At 47.3% G+C, this 21861-nt stretch overlaps 1 protein-coding gene across 1 annotated transcript in view; it reads left to right on the forward strand.

Annotated features, from left to right (window-relative positions):
- The first annotated feature begins 5996 nt into the window (after positions 1-5996).
- CAMLG (calcium modulating ligand) overlaps positions 5997-21861 on the forward strand; it is a 41154-nt gene continuing 25289 nt past the window's right edge. The window contains exons 1-2 of the mRNA XM_088451224.1: positions 5997-6255; positions 10463-10878. Coding sequence (XP_088307350.1) covers positions 6105-6255; positions 10463-10878 — 567 coding nt within the window. The 5' untranslated portion in view covers positions 5997-6104. The remainder of the gene's footprint in view (positions 6256-10462; positions 10879-21861) is intronic.

The following is a 21861-nucleotide window of genomic DNA, read 5'->3' on the forward strand; positions in this document are numbered from 1 at the left end:
GACATTTTTCTAATTTTTACAAGGGAAAACAAACAAGCAGCAAGCACATATCTCACTGATATGTGCTGGCTGCTAGCTTCGGAGAGATTTGCAGAGAGAAAACACTGCAAACTCGGGTGAGTAATCTCCTGCAAAATGAGTTACTCGGGAGAGATATATCTCGTTCTGCTTCACCATCGGCAAACTCTTTTAGCCTCAAATCGCCTGTTGGTAAATTTGGTAAGAGAAAAGGGATTAAATCACCAGAATTTTGGCGAATTCCAGCAAGTTAAATCACTTTGAAAATCGGGACCATCTCGAATCTTAGTAAATTTACCCCTAATTGTCAATTGGATAAACATATACTCATTCTATATTTGTGTTCACTTTGGACATTTTTTCACATGAATATTAAGTTCAGAATCGCTATTCAGCATATCAGTAAAAGTGAATACAAATATGTTGGGATAAAATAACTTGTCATCTTATTTGTATAGGAGTACAGTATTTAATAAATTGATGTAACAAGGGATTTTATATGTGGCTATTACCCTAGCCTTCAATTCAGCTGCTGGTCCCACTTGATTATATGTGTGTGTATATGTATCCTTGCAGATCTTTGAGACAGATTTATATTATAGCCACTAGCCTCCAGGATTATATATATTTACAAGGATCCATCACTTAATATTTTCGCTAAGTAGTGATTTATCACAGTGATTTGTGTGCCTAATTCATTCCGTTTATGGAGTGGGTATATGCTTTATACCATTCCTTTTTAATTATATTTTCTATTAAAAGTTATATTTTACTATATGTTACTTGGGTATATATCAATTAATTAAAACTGAACTATCTACTATAAATTAGTTTTATACTCCTTTTACACCGGAGCTAAAACCTGGGTTATTGCAGGGTTAACCCGGGCAGCTCCCTGGTGTAAAAGGGGAGAGGGTTGGATCGCCGGGTCGAGTGACGCGGCAATCCAACCCAGGCAACTAGCAGGGTTTAACACGGGCGTAGCCCGTGAAACCCTGCTGTGAGAACAGCGCACTCAGGGTCATGATGACCTGGAGTGCGCTGCAAGCCGGCCGATTGGTCCGGCTTCAGTGGCGCTTGGAGATGACGTAATCTCCAAGCGACCACTTTCACACCGGGAAAGCCGGGTCTATGCAGACCCGACTCCGGTGTGAGCGGCGCCAACTCGGGAATATCCCGAGTTGGCGCCGGCTAAATTCCAGGTCTGATCCGGATAGGAACTCTGTTCCAACCCGGGTCAGACCCGGAATTTTGGTGGAAAAGGGGTATAAGAGTGCCCCAAAAACCAGGCTTTTGTCTTTTTTGCTCTCTGTGCAAAAAAAAATGTGTTTTGTGTTGATAAAGGCCTGTGTATCCCTGCAGTGTATGTAGCTTTTGGGTTCCTTTGTTGATGCAAATACGTTATAGAAATGGGTCAATTCAATAAGCTGCAACATATGGGCGATGTGCAAGTGAATAATTTGCACAAATACGCAACCGTATGGGTCTGCAAACTAAAACGCACAACGTAGGGGAAATTGAGGGACTGATCCATAGGTGGATGCAGTGAACATGTTTGTGCAATTGTAGGATGTTTTTTGTACTGCGCACGCCTCCAAGTTGCACTGCACATGTGTCTTGATGGTTAACACCAGTGGACGCAGAATAAATTTGGATACAGAGAGACAATTTCAATAGCCATTCCTGGGTGGTAATGGGGGTGGTTAGCTGGATGCAGGTTAACAAATGATTGTTTTTTTGCACTTGTACTGCTACCAGCGTCTATGTTCCAACAGACATAATGAGGAACCATAGGGCTGCTCTAACGTCTGATGGTGCCTTTTTTTTTACGCAAAGCGGCAGATTAGCGATGCAGCCGGTGGGCATCTCTGCACATATCCCATCTGCTGCGGCATTAGCATAAAGACAAGTGGCGGCTGCGTTAGTATCTACCTCTGAATCCCTACCCTCCAACTTGACCCGTTCCATTAGGTACAAAACCCTCTGCTCCTGGACTTCCCACCTAATGTATGATTGCAGTCATCTGTGTTGAACTAGTTAATAGATGAGACAGGTGTTTCAGCACAGGCGTCTGCAAACATCAATTAAGAAGGAAGTCCAGGAGCAGAGTATTTTGTACCTAATGGAATGGGTCATGTTGGAGGGTCTGTGAATCAGCCCCAGAATATGCTGTCATCGGCGTTCAAACACCGTCACAACACTGCGTCGCTCCTAATTGAACTGACCCCTCAATGCTGAAAGTATGCAATGCTGACCATATTGTGGGCATGAGATGGGTGATGTGTACCAGGGCTTTCCATTGTGGACATGAGGCAGGCTTGCCGGCTTTCTGGCTGCCCCTTTCAGGAGGGGGCAGCCAGATCGACATGACAGGGGGCGTGGCCAGCACAAGGAGGCGGGGCCGGCCAGACTATGAGTATTTGTTGGTGGGGCAGGGCCACACGATCGCATGATTTTGGCCCCGCCCCGCTACACAATGCCGATATTACAGGCATTGTGAAAAAGGGGGCGGGGCCAACATGACGCAATTCAACGTGAATCGCGTCACCACCCCCTTGCTGCGGGGATTTCAAAGGTAATTGCGGGGGGGACAGGAGGGGTGGGCTGCCTTCCCGGGAGGTCGGGAGGCACACGATTTTCAGGAGGCTCCCTACCAAATCGGGAGGCATACCTCCCAACATTTGAACATATTAAGGAAGGACAAGAGGCCGAAAAGGGGGCGTCGTTTATGCAAAAGGTTGTATCATATGGAAAATGGGGCGGAGCCTCACGGCTTCCCCCGTTTTCGTCACTTTGGGGGCATGCCCAGCACTCTCCGAGATGCTGGGCGGTCCCCAGGCAGTCCATACACATGCACACGGCATCTGTTCTCCTCCTGCACACCCGCTGCTCTGCTGTTTTTCCTCAACTTCCCCCCCACCGCGGGACACTGCTGCCTGCGGGTGGGACTGCAGGACAGTCCTAGAAAAACGGGACTGCCCTGCTGGATGCGGGACAGTTGGGAGGGTAGGCAAGTATGACATGATGGTACTGCTACCAGGACAATACTTTAGGGATGGACATCCATGGTCAACGTTTGCCAACCATCAATGTTTTTCTTCCAGTGTTAGTGTGTATACCATTCGATGGCAGCATTCCGATGTTTGCTGCCATCGAATGGTAATCAATCAATGGTGTTGCGATGGTGGCTTATTTTTTTTTAACTATTAAAAGGTCTGCCTCCCTTGGCTGCTGTGTGCTGTGTCTCTGCCTCTGATAACATTCCTGGATCATGTTGCTGGGATTGTTGGAGGCTGTCTCTCACTGCCTCAGACCTGGCCCTCCCTCCCCTCTCTGCTAGCTCTGATTGGCTCTCACTGTCTCAGAGAGCCAATCAGTGTGTGCAGCCCTGGCACTCACAGTCACACAGGGTGACAGCTAACAACGTTTACACCAGCAGATATGGAGAGTGATTTCTCTGCTGGTGATGTAAGAGGTTAGTTTTCATTGTGTTATAAGTATATTTTAAACATGTTTTTACACTTCACTTTCTTGTTGCTTAAAGTGCAGTGACAGTGTGTCTCATTCTCCTCGTCCTCAGTCAGCTCTGCCTGCGCTGTTTTTTTTTTGTTGCTTTGTGTCCGAGCCCCTCCCCTAACTCCGCCCCTATTCATATGAATAGTTTTTACCATTGAATGCTTTTGATGCGATGGTTAGTTACCATCGCATCAAAAGATTCAATGGTGGAAGCACTGCCATCATATGTTGGTGGGCTTCCGATGTCTATCCCTACAATACTTAGGCCCGTATTCAATTAGAGCCGAGCCGCGATAATTTAATACGGCCCGGACTTAACACCGACTTCGCCTGTTTTGTCGGCGTTAAAGTATCGCGCGCGTGCCCGTACTTGGATCGGCAAAAAAAAAGAACGTGAATTTTCAGGGAAAAATTGTAGGATCTCCCTAAAGATGTCCAGACCTCGGGGATCACTAAGGGTACCCCTGTTTTTGCCTGCAGAAGAAAGTCGGGGTTTTTAAATAGCCGCGGCAGGTGTTTTTTCCCGACTTGAAGAAGTGATGCAGAAGAGCAGTTAGGTTTTTTTTTCAGTTTTTTAAGTGGTCCCATCAAATTTGGGGTACATGAAAATGGGTACTAGCATATTTTTAAGTCCCTAAAGTAAGTTTTTAAAAATTCTGCATTTGTGCACCTGCCGGCGGCTATTACAAATTCCGACTTTCTTTTGGAGATAAAAATGGGGGTACCCATAGTGATCCCCTATGTAGTTAGCCTGGGGCTGGTTTGGCTTTTGGAGGGGGGCCCTATGTCTTTTTTTTTAAAACTTTTAACCCGTTTTTTTACAGGTAAAAACAACGGGAATATTAGGGAAAAAATAAAGTTATACTGGACACGGTGTGTGTGTTTTTTTTTTTCTTTAAACTATTTATTTTACAGTGAAGTTACAGGTGCCGCATGTCTACTGGCACTTGTAGTTCCACAAGTGCAAAATGGCAGGCATGCTGTCACTTGTAGTTCCACTGTAAAGTACAATAGTCTTACATTATTTGCCCCCCCCCATACCCACTGCTCCAGGGGTATGGGGATGAACCCCAGGCTGCAGCGTAAGCCTGGGGTGCTCGGGAGGGGGGGGCCTTCTTTGGGGGATCCCCGACTCCCCCGAGATCACCGGCTTGCACTGACCGACTTGGGGTGCTAAAATGCTTTGGACTTGGAGCCCCGGTGATTGGGTCTCCGGGCTGTGGCATTACATCCTGGTCGGTTGGGTCTGGTGGTGGTCTTAAATATAGGGGGTACCCCACATCTTTTTTGCCCCCTATATTTAAAACCAGCACTAGTCCCTGCAGCCTGGTGTTGGTTTTTAAAATACGGTGGAACCCTACACATTTTGTTCCCCGTATTTTTAGAAACCACCACTGGCTGACAAGCCTGGGGCTGGTTTGGCTTTTGGAGGGGGGCCCTATGTCATTTTTACTTTTATCCCGTTTTTTTACAGGTTGAAACATAAGGGGATTTTTCTGAAAATATTCCAGGGGACACCCTAAAGATGTTTAGACATAGGCGATCACTATGGATACCCCCATTATTATCTCTTGAAGGAAGTTGGGGTTTTTAATAGCCGCGGCACGTGCATAAATGCGGCTTGGAAGAAAGTGCTGCAGAAGAGCATTTAGAAGATTTTTTTGGGAACAATAACTATGCCCATCAGGTTTGGGGTACTTGAAAATGGGGGTCAGTTGCTAAAGTGAGTTGAAAAAACGTGAAAAACCCACCTGCCACAAGCAGCTGCAATGAAAAAAACACTTGGGGCATACTTGGGGACCCTCCCCCAGAGTAAAGTTCGCTAGTTTTTAACTTTGTCACTCAATTTTTTTTTTTCACCCCCAAAATGAAAGTGATTTTTTGGGGTGTTCAAAAGTGTTTAATTTTTTTTTTTTCACCCCCAAAATTAAAGTGAGTTTTTGGGGTGTTCAAAAGTGTTTAATTTTTTTTTGACACAGTTTACCTTTGGGGGACTATCTGAAGGCTGCATAGGGGGTCCCGCAATGTTGCATCCCAAAACCACAATTCTGCACTGTTTAACGCCTGCTATTCATAGCCAATACTTTTCCGCCTATTACATTGCGTTAACTTACCGCCTAGGAGGAAAGTCTTTCAAATTGAATACGGAGGAAAACTAAAACAGGCGATAATGACGTCATCGGCGGTAAATTACCGCGAATCCGGACTTATCGCCTCAAATTGAATACGGCCCTAACTGTCTTCAATTCAGTAGCAGTGCCCATACTGGTATGTGGTAGTTCTAGCATAATAAAAATATAAAAGCATAATGATAGTACTTGTCTTCTTGCAAAACTAAACTGTGTATATGAAGTTCAGAACATCAACATGACGCAGTTACTTTTTCACATGTGGTTGGCAGGCGAGAAACCTATGCCATCAGGTGACAACCGCAAGATGGCGCTCGCTGAGGGAGACGGCGCTCTAACACTGACGTCATTAAGACGCGCCACCTTCAAGCTGACAGCAGCCTGCTCATTGTACTGTGACTGCTGCTGGTGCCTACGTGCGGAGGGCGGAGAGTGACAGGCATGGAGGACCCTGGCAACTCCGGAGAACCGGTGACCGACGTGGCGATGACTGCCTCCCAGAGGAGAGCCGAGATCCGCCGGAGGAAACTGATGACTAACTCGGAGGAGAGGATGAATAGGATAATGGGCATCCATAATCCCAGCAGTGGCGGTGAGAGCCGGGACGGATGTGTGTAATGTGTGACAGCAGTGTTACTGATAGACACATTGTGCAGCATTCACAGGGGGGCATGGTAGCGCTATGTTATCTCCATATGATTCATTGGCAGCTCTGCTGTGTAACACTTGTACTCCAGCAGCCACTTACCGCATTATACACACTGGTGTGTAAAGATGGGCAGTGATTAACCATAGACCAAAAACCATGTATGTTTGGCTTACTTGCCTACTCTCCTAAAAAATCTGGGAGACTATTCTCGGAGGGATCTCTGGGACTCCCGCTAAAGTGGGCAAGTCTTTCAGAGACCGCCTGTTCGTCAACTGCGGTAGCCCACCTCCTATGTGAAATGGGTGGACTGAGCGGCCAGTGATGCGATTTGCGCTGAATTGTATCATTGTTACCCTGCCCCACACTTCACAATGTCTGTAAAGGTGCATACACTGGGCGATTAAAGTGGACGACTTTAACGATATCGTTCAGTCGTCCACTTTATCGTCCATTTTTGACATCAAAATGATGAACGATTACGACGATGCGCATTCCCGTGGGTCGTTCGTCTTTATCGTTCATCAAGTAAACATGCAGGCCAACCTGACGATGTCGTCAGGTTGCTGCATGTTGGGGAATGGGAGAGAGAGCCTGGCGCTGAACGATATCGTTAATGATATCGTTCAGCGGGTGTGCTCAATGTCGTGAACGACATTGAGCACACCCTGCCGGGGCCATACTAGACGATATCGCTCAGGGAGCATATCGTCTACTGTGTGTATGCTCCTTAAGTGTGCAGCATCATGACTGCACCCAATGTGCCATCTTACCCGCCCCCCTTCCCCCCGCCACATGTCCATCCACACATTGCTGACCTGGCTGCCTTCTCCCTGAGGTATGGTGTGGGGCTAGACCTTGGATTGCAAGGCTAAGGTGCACCCAATGGGGGGGTAGGATTAAAACTTGAGTACATCTATAACAATGTGTTCCCAGCCGACCTATCGTGCAATGGGACTCGGCAGGGGGTCCCGGCATTGGCAAGTGCATACACACTTGCCGATGTCGGGTGCGGCAGCAGGGGCCATGCTGCATTCGGAGTGCGCATCATCAGTGACATTGAGGGTCCACACTAGACGATGTGCCTGATATGTCGTCCGATCTGGCCAGATCGGACGACATATCGTCTAGTGTGTACCCAGCATTAGAGATGTGCAAAAAGAGGGAAAAACCCCCCCCTGTATCTACGATATAATCGGAACTTGGCCATTGATTTCGAAGAAACATCGGCTATTGGAAGCAAACAATCAATGCTTGCTAAATATCCATGGTTGATGGCCATCCCTTGTTAGGCTATTTTAATACATGTGTATATATAGCCAGAACAACAACACCAATAATTTAGGCTTGTCATATCATCCCTTTATTTCGTTGCACATATGAATTACACAGATTCTGTGGCTGTCTCACTTGAAGGAGTAAATGTAATAGGCTGTGGCTTTGATACATCGAACAGTCCCGTGCGAGCCTGTCTGATGTTTTAAGGTAGCAGTCTTTTAATAGGCAAAATCAACCTGTTTTTGCTTACTAGCCTTAGTAGCTGCAAGGAAAAATTTATATTAAAATGCACTCTCTGCAATTAATGCGCGTTGAAACTCATAAATCCCAGCACTTTCCGCGGAATCTATGGATTAGCGGGCGTTAATCCGGGGTTTACTGCACTGGGAAAATGCTGAATAATTCAATAGCTCGGGGAGTGATACCCAGAGCTTTTCCCCGCAAGGCAAATACCGCATCTAATTGAATTCCCCCCCATGATTCCTTCATGTGTTTGTTTTTTTTTGTTTGTTTGTTTGTTTTGTTTTCACTTTAGAACATTTTAGGACTTGGTGGAGGCCAGATTCTGTTTTTTACATATCAAGATGTAATTAACACATTCGAAAGAGGTTGTACTTTCTTTGTCACATGACTGTTGCTAAATCATATGAATTTCATCTGCTGTAATAATAACTTTAATGCAGCACTGGTACAGCTCCCTTAACCAAATCGTAAAAGGGTAACTGTAAAACAAGCAGTAATAGATGACTACTTTAGATACAGGAAAACAGCTAATGAAACACAAATTACATATTAGAAAACGGTGTCATACATTGTGTGACTGAGTCTCTGGTCCGTTGCCTGCCCAGCTCCCTCGTTCTTACTCATGTAAACTAGTGTAAAACCAATTATATAAAAAGTGTACTTTAAATATGTAATTGAATTATTTTTTTTAATTACCATGTAACCTAGTACAAGCCAAGACAGGGCTGGGCTGGTGGGAGCCAACCGTTGGGGACCAGGTAAACTAGCTCCCTGAACTGGATGTGAAAAGGCCCAGCGCAATGCGTTGGAATTAGGGGGATATATATGCATAATTTTTAAAGTAAGAAAGTAATAATATTTTAATTAAAAAAGAAAAAAAAAAAACGTTCTACCAATGTGTGCTGTATTGTACTGTACTGCAGCTAGCAGCTGCTGCAGTAGCACCCCCCCGGACCAGAAGAGTCACCCCTGGCTGTTAACATTCACTGAGTTGCTGGAAGATCTTAGTAGGCATCCCTTTGAATTTGGTTTAACTCAGGAGGTGCTGAAAGAGCCAGTAACTGTAGCCAGCTTACAGATACACTGGACCCTGAAAAAGCTGTCTGTCTACCTCTGGAACCCATTTTAGTCTAGTGGAGGAAGCCAGCAATTGGAACTTGGATGTATTCTTGGAAGGAGGTGGAGCGATAACGCCCAGATTTCCAGTGGCTAGATATACTAAAGCTTCTAAAAATGAAGTAGTAGTGTTGCCTATAGCAACCATTCAGACTATAGCTATCATTTCTCTATTGCATCCAAGAAAATAAGTCAAAATCTGGTTGCTTTTGGCAATACCACAGCCACTTGTCTGTTTTAGAAGTTTTAGTAACTCTACCCCACTGGTGTCTGGGAGGAGGACATGGCCTGACTCTCTCCTGGCAGCAGGGATGGACATCGGAAGCCACTGGTTAGCAACTGATGTTCGATGGAAGTGCTTTTGCCATTGATTTGGGATATTAGATGGTTGCCAGCCATCAGATGCTGCTTTCTAATGCCCATCTTATGGCTGACAACTTCTATATATCTGCAGACACTAAGAAGTGGTGCACACAGCTCAGCTTGTGTGCATTCGCAAAGTTTTGATTGCTTGCGCACACCAATGGTTATACCATTGGATGGTTTTGATGCGACAGCTAGTAGTCATCACATCAGTGGATTTGATGACAGAAGGCTGGCAATCATTCGATGACTGACTTCTAATGTCCAGTGGCATCACAAGGGGGTGCGTCTCGCCGAGGGGTGACACCAAGGTGCAGACTCTGTCTCAGTGACAGGAGCTGGGTGCTGCACTGTATAATTAATTGCAGCACTCGGCTCCTGACACTGTGAGGGATTCGGCATTGCAAACAGGGCAGTCACTCCGCATCTCCGGCACCCCCATTCCCCACTGTCTGCACACTGTAACCATGGGGGTTTGGATAGTGAGGCCCGCCCCTTCCAGCGTGTCCCCGCCCCCTGCCAGCAAGGCCACACACCCCTTTTTGTCAGACCGCGCGGCTCCGCCATGCGCACAGCGTCCCTCCCCGCACCAGGTGACATCGCGGGGAGGGACGCCAATGTGTCTAACCCTACCTAGTATCTTGTGCACACATGGAAGAATGAGCCCAGCTGTCTGCTGGCAACAATGCATGCATCCCCCTGGATTGCTTAAAGGGACTGAGGCTGGATTACCCCTGCTGTATTGTGTACTAAAACAGAATAAAAGGAGACCTGGGAGCCGCATTCTGTTGACCACCATTGGAAATAATCTGAATTTATACTAAAATCTGTATGCTAGTACCTTCTATCTAGGAATACACTTTTTTTTTTTTTTAAGTCATTCTCCAGGAGCTAATAAACATTTTGCTTCAATACACTGGTATGCGTTTAATAGGATAATTAATTACTGTTCCCTCTTTGTAGTTTTTGTTTCCTGGTCTTTCAATTAATACAGATCTATCTTTATTACCTTTTTGTTTTTGAAATGTAGACTAAAACGGGAATTTATCGCAAAGTAATCACTTTTTTAATTATCTCCTCGTGATTGAGACTAATATCTTCTTTAGATGTATAACTTGAAGTATTATTATTCCTTCTTGTATTAATTTTGCAGTTGAAGAACTCAGAATTGAAAAACTCGACTCTTTACTTTTGCCATCCTCATCTAAGCGAGGAACCATTCTGAGCGGGGACACAGGCACAACAAGTGGCCATCCATGTGGCAGTGCAGATGGCATGGAGACCTACACTGGAGAAAGTACAGGTTTCGGCATGAGTGCTGATACCAGGCAAGACACCAATGGTCTCCAAAACAGAACAGATGGGATTTCAGAGCCTTCACCACAAGGCCTGAACCAGTACTTAACCAGATTTGATGAGGCCATGAAACTTAGGAACCAGCTGAACAGCGAGAAGCCAGTTGCTGACAATGGCAATGGGGTGGATGAGTTTGACTCTTTCCGCATCTTTAGGCTTGTGGGAAGTGCTCTTCTGGCTGTGGCAGTCAGGATGTTTGTGTGCAAGACCCTGGTAAGTTTTCCACATATAGAGGTCTTATAGTTGTTATTTGGCACTGTATATTTGTTATGTATTTTATATGGCAGAGTATTAAATTGCCCTGTCTCCCCTGAATAAAGTGGAGTACACTCTGTCATTTGAGTAGTTGTGCAGGTTCAGAGACCATGACCTAAATGTTGCCATCCTTCAATAAACTTGTTAGCCGCAGGGATAGAGCTCAGAAAAACTTGGGGGGCACACTTGTTTGGAAGGGGAAAGTCCCATCCTGTAAATGAATGTGCATCTGTATAATTTTCGCCTGCTGTTCTATAAGATAATAACATGATAACATTTTGTGGGCAGCTAGATGGATAACCCCCCCCAACTCTAAAATATGCGGGGGTACCTTTAATTTCAATGAGGAGAGTTATATTTTTAAATGTGGGCACTCCTGTTTAATTTTTGCCTGTTAGTCATTTTTGATCAGCAGTCAATAAATTAAAACTAAGATCCCTTTGAAATATATTATTAACTATAAGGTGGATGAGCTACTTTATATTTCTTCCACCTTACCGAAAAAAGGCTAGGGAAATCTCCTTTCAAATAAGAGAGCCCCTTTTACTTGTGTAATCACTTGTGATCACCAGGCAAACCCCCCCTCCCCCCCTTCCTTCTTTAGCACATATATAATTAACTAGAAGCAATAGGTGCATGTACATATCTTGGCTATTTATGCTGAGTCAGCCGCTTTAAATGTGGTACCATTCTTTTTGGGTGGCCAGCAGCTATTCAGAATGGTATGACAATCCCTCTTTTAACTTTCTTCCTGGAAACTGTTGTGCTTTTAAGGTTTAAGTCAGAAAGATCATTGACCCCTTTTGATGTAGTGGCTTGTTAAGCTGCCTAAGTGATATACTGTAAAAGAATGGTGCTTAAAATATGTTTCTCCTTCAGGGTCCATAGGCTCCACAGGGAGACCTTGGGGTGTAGGTTGTATCTGGATCACGGGCACCACGCAGTTTAAGCTTTTGTTTCCAGGATGCACTGGTCCATCCTCCCTATATCTCGCCCCCGAGCCAGAGGCACCTCCGTTTACATTGGTGCCCGACCGGAGTCGGGTCACTGTATACGCAGGGGGGCTGTTTAGCAGCCCCAAAGCTAATTTTATCTTTATGATTTGGATAGTTTTTTTCCTCCATCAAAGCGCGCAGCAGCAGACTGTCCATAGGATGTTTGCGCTGCAGCGCCAGTACCGATCTGGAGATTTTGGCGGGACCCCGGGGTCTGTGCTAGCCGGGCCCTGCGGGACAACCCGGACTACGGCCGGACTTACGGGGACAGGTAAGGCAGGTCACCGCTTGCGGTGACCCGCATATTAGCAATCCTATCTCCGGACTCAGGGAACAGGGAGGTGCTGACTGTGGAAGCAGGCACACAATACCCTGCACTCGATTAGACAACCAGGGACTTTCATTTGGTGAGGGAGCCAGCGTCCCGGGGTTAATCGTCGGCCAGGGGAGACAACCTTCCCTGTTTAGCGGCTCCTCAGCTCAGGGCACCTTTCCGCTGAGGTCTGGCTTTGCTGAGCTGTTTCCTCCTGCGGCCACGCCCCCTCTGAGGTCTCCGGCGACCATTTTCTCTGTATGCTGCTTTGCAGGTCTCTCAGGACAGCGTGTTGTCCAGTTCCTCTGCATACCTCTCCCTTGGGTTAGTGTATGCAGCGCTATAGCCTTCCCAGACACTGAATCTGGGCAGTTGATTGTAGAGCCAATTTGCAGTATATAATTCTGCATTGTATATGCTAGTGCTGACTGTCTGTGTCTTTTCTCTCATCTGTCAGTTTGTCTATCCCTTTCCTTTACCACCAGCCTTAACAGGTGTAGTTAGGGTGGTCCTTTGACCTCACATATATAGATTGCAGTATTTGTGAAGTCTGTCACATACGGTTGTGTGCTACACGGTGCCATATTGTTGGACCAGTGAATTGCATACGTTGTAAGTGGGATCTGACAGCTATTCTTAGTGTTAGTCAGGACCAGTGTAACGCTTCTTGATTATTTGTGTGTGTGTGTGTGTGTATATATATATAATTTTTGTCAGACATGTCTGACAAGGAGGTCGAGCTCAATGCTGCACCCACTCTGCTCTCCTGCAGGCTATGTGCTGCAGGGGTGAGTAAGGAGGATTTATCTCAGACTGGGTTATGTGTGAGGTGCTATTAGTTGCCTGGCTCCTCAAACCCCCCAACAACGGGACAGGATCTCACTTGGCTGTTTATTTCTCAGGTCCATTGCCTCTATTGCGGGTCGCCTGGCGGTCCCGGCTGTTTTACCCCATATGGGGTTACCTCAACAAACCATTCTTCCCTCTCAGGGTATCCCGCATTGTTTGCAGTATACTACTCCACTGTCTGTTACTCCCTAACAGGGATTACCGCAGTATATACAATCCCCTTCGGTATCACAACAGTCTGTCATTCCCTTCCAGAGACTAACACAAGCTGTACAGCCACTCTGGGTGGATGTTTTCTCTAGTTCAGTTCAGAGTTTGGCAGCGTCCTCTACGGCCTTTCAGACCATGTTGCGGAATGAAAGACCTAAGAAGGCATCTAAACGCGCTGTATTGTCTTCCCAGTCTACACAACTATCAGACACAGAAGTGTCGTCAGATGATGGGGAAGTGGATGAGGTTCTGATTCCCCTTCACAGGAGGTGGAGCCTAAATCAAGTATTAATGTTCCGGCTTTGGTGAGGGCGGTCCGATCAATAATGGATATAGAGGATGACGTTCCTGCCCTTAATCCAAATACCCTCAGTTTAAACAGGTAAAGGTGACTTCGGCAGTTTTCCACTCACTGACTAGCTGGTAGATTATATGGCGTAGGTTGGGCAAGCACCTGGTAAGAGGTATCAGCCGCAAAAGCATTTGGCCTCATGTTATCCATTCCCTGAGGGACACTAAGAAGTGGGAGTCACCTCCTGCGGTGGATTCTCATGTTACTTGCTTAATAAAAAGTGCCATGCTGCTCATGCCTTCCATTTCTTCCGTCCATGGCGATCTCATGGGTGAATAAGGCGATAGAAGGTTGGGCAATTGTTCTGGAGGACACTTTGCCTGAGGAGGCTCCTGAGACTCAGAAGTCTTTGGTGGGCCACATTAGAGATTCGGCTGCTTATATTGGTGAGGCTTCTTTGCCTCAATATAGTCTACTGACCTCCAGTGTCTTGGCCGTGGCAGTGTCTGCTCACCGCTCTCTGTGGCTGCGCTCCTGGAGGGTGGACGCTGATTCTAAAAAGGACCTGTAGGCCTTGCCCTACAATGGGGAGATTTTGTTTGGCCCTGACCTGGTCAAACTTGTAGACACACTGGCAAAATCTAATCAGTATTTCTGCCATCAGCATCTTCACCTTCCAAGGCTATAGAATCTCTTCCTTTCGGTCCTTTTGTCCTCAAGGAAAGCCCAAAGGACAGTCTTTCCCTAGACAATCAGCGACCAAAACTATCACCAAGCCTAAGAAACAGGTCTGGAGCGCAAGATGCCCTGCTTCCAAGTCTGAGGATAAACCCTCAGCCTGGGGTGGGCCTCCCTCTGGGGGATCCCAGAGTGATAGGCCGACTTCTTCAGTACGCCCAGTGCTGGTGTCAAACCACCAAGGATGCTTGGGTAAAAGAAGTGGTCTCTCAAGGGTACACTCTCATTCCGGCGAAGCCCTCCCCACCAGTTTTTCTGTACAAGCCCTCCTTCCGACAAGATCAAGACCTTGCAGATTCAGGAAGCCATAGAGTCCTTCCTGAAAGCAGGGGTAATTGTACCAGTCCCACTATCTCAAAGAGGGACTGGGTATTATTCTACTCTGTTTTTTGGTTCAGAATCCGAATAGGCCTATCCTCAACCTCAAATCTCTGAACAAGTTCTTCAAGGCGCCCAAGTTAAGGATGGAAACTCTACGTTCCATCATACTGACTATGGAACCTGGAGATCACATGGTATCCCTGGACATTCAGGATGCTTACCTGCATATCCCCATAACGTCTTCTCACCAGCGTTATCTACGGTTTGCTATTCTGCACCAACACTTTCAGTTTCGGGTGCTGCCCTTTGGCCTATCCACGGCTCCAAGGATCTTTACAAAAGTTATGGCTGTCATGGCAGCCCATCTGCGGAGTCGGGCTGTACGATTCTGCCATACCTAGACCTCCTCTTGCTGGCGGGTTCTCCAGAGGTGCTTCACCACCACCACCTACGCTTGACGATCGCTTGTCTACAAGCACACGGGTGGCTGATAAATTGGAAAAAGTCCTCCATAATTCCCTCGCAAAGGATGGTTCATTTGGTAGCCTTTCTGGATTCTCACCAGCAGAGAATCTTCCTAACTCCAGAGAAGATCTCACTGCGAGTGCGCAGATTCCTCTGCAGTTGTCGGGTGTCAGTACACACAGCGATGCAGGTTCTAGGGTCCATGGTGTCCACATTTGACATGGTGGAATGTGCTCAGTTTCTTTCAAGGCCCCTGCAGGGACTGATCCTCTCCAGATGGAACGGCTTAGCCCACCGGATCAAGGCTCAGACGATGGTGCTCCACCAGAGGTGCGCCTGTCTCTGTCTTGGTGGCTACTGACACCTCATCTCACCGACGGTCGCCGCTTTTGGATCCCGGACTGGGTACTCCTCACGACGGATGCCAGTCTCTGGGGCACAGTGACCGGTCCGCACTCATTTCAGGGCCGCTGGACAGCAGTCGATGCCGCCCTGCCCATCAACATATTGGAACTTCGGGCCGTGTACATGGGCCGCAGGATGGCAAGTCACATTCTTCACGGAAAGCCCGTGCAGGTTCAGTCAGACAACGCCACCACAGTGGCTTACATCAACCATCAAGGAGGCACTCGAAGTCTGGCAGCAGTGACCAAAGTGTCATGTATTCTGACGTGGGCGGAGTGCCACCTCACGGCAATTTCGGCAGTGTTCATTCCAGGAGTTCTCAATTGGGAAGCTGACTTCCTCAGCCGTCACGACGTGCATCCAGGGGAATGGTCTCTTCACGAAGAGGTGTTTCAACTCTTAGTGGACAAATGGGGGCCTCCCGGAGGTGGACCTCATGGCTTCCTGACACAATCACAAGTTACCAGTGTACGGGTCCAGAACATGGGATGCCGAAGCAAGCCTAGTGGACGCTCTGTCAGTAAGGTGGACCCTTCTAGTTTGTGTACCTCTTTCCTCCGATATCCCTGCTTCCTCGGGTTCTTCGGAAGTTCAAACAAGACGGGGGGGCACAGTCCTACTGTTGGCTCCAGTTCGGCCCAGACGTCATTGGTACTCAGATCTTCGGAGTCTCTACATCGACACTCCATTCCTGCTGCCGCAATGTCCAGACCTGTTGTCTCAGGGTCCTTGCCTTTACCCGGACCTGGATCATCTGTCTTTGATGGCGTGGCTCTTGAGACATCCATCCTAAGATCCAAGGGATTCTCTAGCTCAGTCATCAGCACGATGCTCCGAGCACATAAACCTGCTTCGGCCAGGATATGCTACAGAGTGTGGCATACATATTTCCAGTGGTGTCGCTCTTAGGATTATGACCCTGAGGCGTTTCGTATATCCAGGATTCTGGCATTCCTTCAAGTGGGATTGGGCCTCGTTGAAAGTACATATCTCCGCACTGTCAGTGTGGTTCCAATGAAGGATAGCGTCGCCCCCTTATATACACACCTTTCTACAAGGCTGCAGACAATGGGATGTGAACCGCACTGGTGGGTGGGGTGGGGGTGATTTGGAAAGGGGAGGGGGTGGGGAGGGAGGTTGGAAAGGTCGGGTGAGGGGTGGTGATGGGCGTCTGGTGTAAGGTGAAGGGGGGTTAAGTGGGTGGGTGAGATGAGGGGGTGGATAAGTGTGTGTTTTGTGTGTGTGGTACGGGAGGGGGGGTAGTGGTTCGGGAGTGCTGCACCTGTGGTAGGGGTACCTATTCCTACCGGATTTGTGAGCTGGAAAAAGGGTGGGTCAGGTGCACTCTCTAGATATGCGGGATAGGTGTGTGTGGGTATTGTGTGGTGCTTGTGTGGAATAAATGGACAAACAACCTGGTGTGGGGCCAAAACGTTTAATGAGATGGCACAGTGCTGCTCGGGAATGGTCCCAATGGGGGTGTGGGGTGGTATGACTGGCTCGGGGGGAAGGTGGGTGGGCCCTTTCAGAGGGAGCTTCTTACCGTGCAGTTCTAGACTGGCACCTCTTCCCTGCTGGACCTTTGGTCTACAGTCTTTAGTGTTCACTCTAGCTCCGGCGGCAGGCAGGGTGCCGGAGCTAGAGAGGGCAACTTTGTGCGCTCGGGTGAAAAGGGGGCGTGGCCATAAAAGGGGGCGTGTCTATAAGACGCGTCCCCTTTTTCATCATACTTGGGGGCATGCCCGGCACTTACGGACATGCCGGGCAGCCCCCAAGCGCTGCAGACAGGTAGAACAGATGCAGGGCGCATGCGCCCGGCGTCTATTCTCCGGCGGTGACCGGGTCACCGCACATTTCTCCACCCGCGGGACACTGCGTCCCGCGGGTGAAGACTGCACCCGCAGCCTCTGAGGGCAGGGTGATTTTTGCCCTCCTTCTGGAGGGCAGGGTGCTTTTTGCCCTCCAGAAGGAGGGCAGGGTGCCGCACCCTGCTAAAACAGCCTAGCGGGGAACGCTAGTCTTGGTAGCCGTCAGGAGGATGGCGTGATGAATAGGGCGTGTGTGCTGCTGTGACGATGTCCCGCACGGTCTAGCATGCATGCAACTTGCCTACCAGTTGCAGGTGGGATATGGCAGCATAGGGGTGATGGAAGTCTTATTCTGGTTAGGATGGATGGTGCCGGCGCCGGGTGGGCGGTGCTGAGGTCTGTGACATGCCTGGGGTATGTGGTTAACCCTTATTGTGGGTGATGCTGAGTGTCGACCACCATGGATATATTGTAGCGGAAAACCAGCATCCCAGGGGTTAATAACCGGCCAGGGGAGACCACTTCTCTGTTTTGGCGGCTCCACCCCTCAGCTCAGCGCCCCTTTCCACTACGGTCTGGCCTCCCTGAGCTGCTTTCCTCCTCCGGACACGCCCCCTCTGAGGCCTCCAGTGGCCATTTTCTATGGAACAATCGCAGTTCTCCCAGGACAACGCGTGGTCTGGTCCCCTTGCATACCTCTCCTCTGGTTCGGTGTATTCTACACAGGGTCAGCATATGTAGCGCTGTTTCCTACCAGATACTGCGTCTGTGTAGTTGAGTATAGTGTCGCTTTGCAGTGTCTTTCCTGCATTGTATGTGAGTTGTGCACTAGTGCTATCTACCTGTCTTTTTTTTTTTCTTCTGTCAGCTTATGGCTATACCCTGTCTCTCATTCTGCCCCATTACAGGTGGTGTTAGAGTGGTTCATATCTTTTCTTTCTTCCTTCCCTTCTCTTTCTTCTCAGAGTCTGGCAACAACCTCAACTGCTCTTCAGACTATGTTGCAGAGTGAGAAGCCCGTAAGACCAGTTAAGTGTCCTCTGTTGTCATCTCAATCCACACAGCTATCCGAGTCTGAGGTGGCTGATGCCTCTAACCCTGACTCCCCTCGGCAAGCGGCGGAGCCTAAGTCAAGGATTAATATTCCTGCCTTAGTGCATGTCGTCAGATCAGCTGGTGGATCAATGGCTGATGCCTGGTAAGAGGTATCGACCTCAGAAACGTTGTCGTCCTCCTTTTCTGATATTTCACCAGTACAGGGCAGTGCTTCGTACTTGCCCTGAGTTATTTCCTAAGGTTGTGTCTAGTTTCCATATTAATCAGGAAATTATGGTACTGGCCTTTCTATCACCAGACCTCTCTGCAGATGAGGCCTCCTTGGATGTGGTCCGCACCCTCAGAATTTATGTGGACCGTACAAGTTCCCTTTAGAAGTCAGACTCCTTGTTTGTGCTCTATGGATTTCACAAGAAGTGATGACCAGCCAATAAACACACATTGGCTAGATGGCTTCGTATGACTATCTCAGAGGCTTACACGCAGGCAGGCCTGCCTGTTCCGACTTCTGTTAAGGCTCATACTACTCGGTCTGTGGGTCCTTCGTGGGCAGCTCGCCATGGCGCCTTGGCTGCTCTGCTTTGTAAGGTCAAGACCTTTCTAAAGTTCTATGCATTTGATACCTTCGCCTCTCAGGATGCTCCCTTTGGGCGCCGGAATCTCCTCTCAGTGCAGGAGTGTCCCCACTCTTAAAAGGACTGCTTTGGGACATCCCCAAGGTCTCCCTGTGGAGCCTAAATACCCTGAATAAGAAAATTAGTTATGGTAAGAACTTACCTTTTAACTCTTTTTCGAAGTCCATAGGGTCCACAGGGCACCCGCCCTGACGCACCTGGCTATCGTTCTGGTCACTGGTTTCCCGTCTCCTTCTCGGTGAGTGTGATTCTTCAGTGTTCCAGTTTTCCTTCTCTCTTATCCTCCTCCGGCCTTTGGCTTTTTACCAACTGAGGTGCCTCTGGCTCGGAGGCGGGCTATAGGGAGAGTGGACCCAATGCATCCTGGGAGCTGAAAGCTTTAACTGCGTGGTGCTCGGATTGGTTCCCATCACCTACACCCCAAGGTCTCCCTGTGGACCCTATGGGCTTCGAAGAAAGAGAGTTAACAAAGGGAAATTCTTATCACAACTCTCATTATTGCAGATTCCATAACACACAACCGCTGGCCCCAATTAATATATCAGAACCTGTGTCCAGTATATATCTTGCTCAACGAAGTTGAGCAAAATTGCTGCTGCCGGTATATGACTCCTAGGGGTATATTTACTAAAGTGTGAGTTTTTAGAAGTGTAGATGTTGCCCATAGTAATTAATCAGATTCTAGCTATTATCTTATAGAACGTGCTAGATAAATGAAATGTAGAATCTGATTCGATTCTATGGCAACAGCCCCACTTCTAGAAACCCGCAGAAAATATACCCCCCGTTTTCACACACAGAATTAACTTCACTGATTCCGGTACAAGCACCACTGCTGTTCCTGTAAACAAATACACTGCTATTCCGATATATAAACATACTGTAAAACATGCACTTCTGCATATTATAACACACTGTTATACATGCTGTCCTGAGAGAGAGAGAGATATATTCTGTTCTCCATATCTATAGCAATCACTGCAGCCATTAAGCATTGTACAGTTATATTAACCCCTTAGTTCTCCATTGGGGATGTGGGGGTGTAGAGTAGAGGTAAAAAGTAAACAGAAACTTGCGTATCAGTGATGGTAAAGGCGGTGGCTGGTCTGTATTGACCAGGAATAACGGATTAGCCTCTTGTTGAATGATCATTCATATGTGAATAAAACCTGTTTATCCAAATACATTTGCAAATTACTACTATTATAATGGTGCAGTGAAACTAAGATAGCGTAGACCAAAGGGCTAACGTTTATTTTGCTTCGTAAAATTCACGTATCCGCGAGCACGTTTTAATACCATAGATAAACCTCATTGGGGCTGATGCAGAGTTGAACATAAACCTTCTTGGCAGAGCATGTTTTGCGTATTTTTGCACTGTGCATGTGCTAAAGTGGAGTGCATGCAAGTACGGGCGATGCATGGTTGTATGCATGCAAGTACCGTCAACACTTACAATAGAAAAGGTGTAACTGGGCTAGATTGGGCATAGACTGTAAATGGGGCCTACTTATGTAAGCAAAGTTAATTGAACTGCAGAGTTGCAGCTAAGTGTAAATATGCCTGTTTCCTGGATTACCTTTTTATCCTTTAAACTTTGTATAGGGTAGGTGCAAAGTGCTCAGTTCAGTTGATTACTAGTAACAAACCACGTGTACACGTAGGGGGGAGCAAAGCAAAAAGAAGTAACTTTTCACCTTTGCAAAACTATGTTGCACTGCAGGTGGGACAGATGGAAAATTTGCAGAGAGGGTCGTGTCCAATCTTAAATCTAACTTGCAGTGTAAAAATAAAGCTATTCAGCATTTGTGGGCTACATGCAAATGCAGCCGGTATTTACCCTGCATGCAAAAAGAAAATAAATGTATTTACACACCTTGCAGGGGTAGCCAACCCCATCCCCGAGATTTACTAACAGTTCACGTTTTCCAGACTACCTAGCTGGTTCACAGGTGTAGTCATTACTAACTGTCATATTTTCAAAGGAATCAGTATGAAATACCGGCGGCTGTTTAGTTCAAATCTCTGCAGGAGGAGATCCTGATGCTGCTGGCTGATATATATATATATATATATATATATATATATATATATATATATATATATATATATATATATATATATATATATATATATATATATATATATATATATATATATATATATAGTGTGTATCTCCCTCTCTCTCCCTCTCTCTCCCTCTCTCTCCCTCTCTCTCCCTCTCTCTCCCTCTCTCTCCCTCTCTCTCCCTCTCTCCCTCTCTCTCCCCCCTCTCTCCCCCTCTCTCCCCCTCTCCCCCTCTCTCTCTCCCCCTTGCTTAGGGGTGCCTAACCTAACTCCGCTACACTCCCTAAACCTAACCCCCCCCCCCCACACACACACACCTCCCCGTAGCAAATGCTAAGGATGCCCTGGACTTACCTCGTTCGGGCTGTCATCCTTCGACGTTACAGCGTTGAGATTAATATAGGCGTTGAAATACAGACGCCTATCTTAAGTCCCCCCTTTGGGCTTCTCAAGTTGGGATATAGACCGGCGGCATTTAGTACACTGGTCTATAAACTGCATCCCTATCAAACCTGTTGTACATTCATTCCTAACACACATTCTACAGATTCACAGGTGGCCTGGAAAACATGAGCTGTTGGTAGCTCTTGAGGACCAGTTTTGGCGAGATGCATTTACTTACTTTATTTGCTTTGCTCCCAACTCTGAATCATCCCCAGAGTCTGGACATATCTACATGTGGACGAACATATGTGTTTTATCCCGTTATGCAGTTCAGGAGCAACATATGCCCAATTTACATCCAACTCGCCCACTATGTGAACACAATTGTCTTTTAGAATATACA

This window comes from Taudactylus pleione, unplaced genomic scaffold (genome assembly GCF_031769625.1).
Source record: "Taudactylus pleione unplaced genomic scaffold, aTauple2 ptg000025l, whole genome shotgun sequence".
Classification (NCBI taxonomy): domain Eukaryota; kingdom Metazoa; phylum Chordata; class Amphibia; order Anura; family Myobatrachidae; genus Taudactylus; species Taudactylus pleione.